Below are 2,887 nucleotides of genomic sequence, written 5' to 3'. Positions count from 1 at the left end.
CTTTCCCAAATGCTGGTATGGATGCAAAATATATATATATATAATGTAGTTGTAAGCTATCCTGATCACCAGAGTGGGCTAAAGAGAGAAGAATCATCTCACCTAATATAATAATTTGTTCAGTTTATTTGCTCTTGTGTGGAACATATTTGTATTAGCAGATGGAAAGAGAAAGCTGGTTTAAGTTTAGCTAAAAGTAGGCATAGGAAGAATTACAATCTTGCGCTTATAGTTCAGGAACTAAAATGCAGTCAAAGGTCCAAGTGACTTTCAGGCAATGAGTTGTTATCAATTCTCTTTTAAGATGGGACTGTTTTAAAGGGAAATAAAACACTATTGACAGTGCTTCAGAGAACCTCATTAACCTCATTAGACTGATATTTATTTATTTATTTATAGACAATGCTCTGTAAATTAGCCATTTTCACTGAAAAACACAAGGTTAATTTAGTCATGAATCCTCCATTCTGCAGATAGCATATCGAGAAAAGATGCTCTTTAGTACCTTTTATGACCAAGGAGAAGTTGCCATCTGCAAATGCATTCTGGGGCATGAATATCCTCCCTTGGTTGTAGGAGCTGTATACACGCTGATCTCCAGCTGAGTACATGTCACATAGCCTCTCCATCTTGTTATCTCCATAGTAGGTGCTGTACACGTCCCAGTGGACTACACGCTGGCGGTCATTCAGACGATCCTGGGTCCACACCATGCGGTAACTCTTGCAGGGCAGGACAGCCTGTGACCCCAATGTAGCACTGATATTTAACACTGACACTACAACACTGTCTGGGTTTGAGGCATCAGCTGGTACTGAGAGCCAGGAGCAAAGAACAAAAAACAGAGTTACCAGATTAATGGCATGTGAAAAAGACACTAGAGCAGGACTCAGACCTGTCCTAGAATCTCTGCACACCTTCCACCCAAAAGAAAGTTTCAAGACCAACAGAGCTCTCTTATGGAGAAATACAATAGAAAGCCACTTAAATACATTTCATTTAGTGAAAGAGATGTCTATGATGGCTGTTATTAGGATCGCAGATTTGACTTGTCCTATTCATCCTTCCTAATCCTAACCCCTAGTTTAAACAAAGTTTAGAGACACTAGTTCATGGGACGCATGGTTCATGCCTACAGAAGTTAGTGATGAAACCCCATTGCACGGAATCAAGAGTCCCTCTCATTTCTACCCATGATCATGAAAACAGGCAGATTACAAAGATGTCACTCACCTGAATATAAACAAACAGAACCTGTCAAAGCAGAAAAAAAAAAGAATGTTACTGAAAACAAAAGGAAGAAAAAACTACAAATATCAAACAGAACCTGTCAAAGCAGAAAAAAAAAAAGAATGTTACTGACAACAAAAGGAAGAAAAAACTACAAATACAGTCAGCAGCCACCTCCTCTGTTATTATTCCATCTATTCCTCCCTCCTCTGTCAATATACTTACTTAACATGTGTATTGTGGTTAAGCCCAGAGGCTCAGACCTTGGTTGGTCCCTGTTGCAGCAAACACTGTACACTTACAGCAAAAGACAGTGCCTGACCCAACAAACTTAAGCTCAAGCACAATGTGGGATATGCTTAGCCTGCAGCTGAATTTCATACAGCTCATGTCTTTATTCCATACCATCTATAGCCACAGTTTTTTCCACCATGCTATTTAAACATTACACCAAAGGTATCTGTCAATGCGTCACCCACCAAAACTGTCTCAAAGGCCTCTTGTGCTCAAGAGCAAACTATTTAACAAATGTTCTGTAAGACAAAAACAAGAACCCAAGGAAGCAGGAGCGGGCAGGGGGAAGGGAGGCACCAGTTTTATCTTAGGATCTGGTATCAGTCCTGCACAAATAACAAGGCACCAGCAGAAACAGTAGGGCAAGAACAGTTCATAGAATCATAGAATAGTTTGGGTTGGAAGGGACATTTCAAGGTCATCTAGTCCAATGCCCCTGCAGTGAGCAGGGACATCTTCAACTAGACCAGGTTGCTCAGAGCCCCGTCCAACCTGACCTTGAATGTTTACAGGGATGGGGCCCCTACCACCTCTCTGGGCCACCTGTGCCAGTGTTTCACCACCCTCATTGTGAAAAATTTCCTTCTTATATCTAGTCTGAATCTACTCTCTTTTAGTGTAAAAACATTATCCCTTGTCCTGTTGCAACAGGCCCTGCTAAAAAGTCTGTCCCCATCTTTCTTATGAGCCCCCTTTAAGTACTGAAAGGTTGCAATAAGGTTGCCCCAGAGCTTTCTCTTCTGCAAGGCTGAACAACCCCAACCCTTTCAGACTATCCTTATAGAAGACACGTTCCATCCCTCTGATCATTTTGTGGCCTCCTCTGGACCTGCTCCAACAGGTCCATGTCTTTCCTGTGCGGAGAGCTCCAGAGCTGGACACAGTACTGCAGGTGAGGTCTCACCAGAGCAGAGCACCCAGATGTGACCAGTGAAAGCCATGTCCATTTTTGTGGTGTTTGACCATTGTGAAATGAAATGTGACAGTCTGATTTCCATCTCTTTCCCAGCAGACACCCACATCTCAGTCAACTTCCTATGCTAAAGCAAAGGCCTGTGTAGACTTGGAAACACAGCTGATCCCAGCTCATTTGCTGGGGGTCAGAGCTGCCCAAGTAGAGGGAAGAGGATCCACACTGCTGATGCTCTAGATGGAAGGCCAAAAGATGACTTTCATCTCCAGGACTCGAAATGAAACTCCTGTAAAATTCATGGTGGGATTGATGCATTGAGGGAATTCTGTAACTCTGCAGGAAGCTGAGCCTACCTGTCAAATGAGGAGCGATGTGACTTGGCTGTTTCACTTTACACTCGTGACACACACTGTTATCAAGATTCTGGAGGGCATGCTTTGGGAGCAAGCA

At 42.8% G+C, this 2,887-nt stretch overlaps 1 protein-coding gene across 1 annotated transcript in view; it reads right to left on the bottom strand.

Annotated features, from left to right (window-relative positions):
• MXRA8 (matrix-remodelling associated 8) overlaps positions 1-2,887 on the bottom strand; it is a 20,403-nt gene that overhangs the window by 11,357 nt on the left and 6,159 nt on the right. The window contains exons 2-3 of the mRNA XM_010292154.1: positions 1,234-1,254; positions 506-814 (exon numbers count right to left, since the gene is read on the bottom strand). Of these exons, the coding sequence (XP_010290456.1) occupies positions 506-814; positions 1,234-1,254 (330 nt within the window). The remainder of the gene's footprint in view (positions 1-505; positions 815-1,233; positions 1,255-2,887) is intronic.

The sequence above is a fragment of the Phaethon lepturus genome, unplaced genomic scaffold (genome assembly GCF_000687285.1).
Source record: "Phaethon lepturus isolate BGI_N335 unplaced genomic scaffold, ASM68728v1 scaffold7028, whole genome shotgun sequence".
Taxonomy (NCBI): Eukaryota; Metazoa; Chordata; class Aves; order Phaethontiformes; family Phaethontidae; genus Phaethon; species Phaethon lepturus.
Note: the sequence above shows the minus strand (reverse complement) of the source record. Positions and strands in the feature narration are given on the sequence as shown.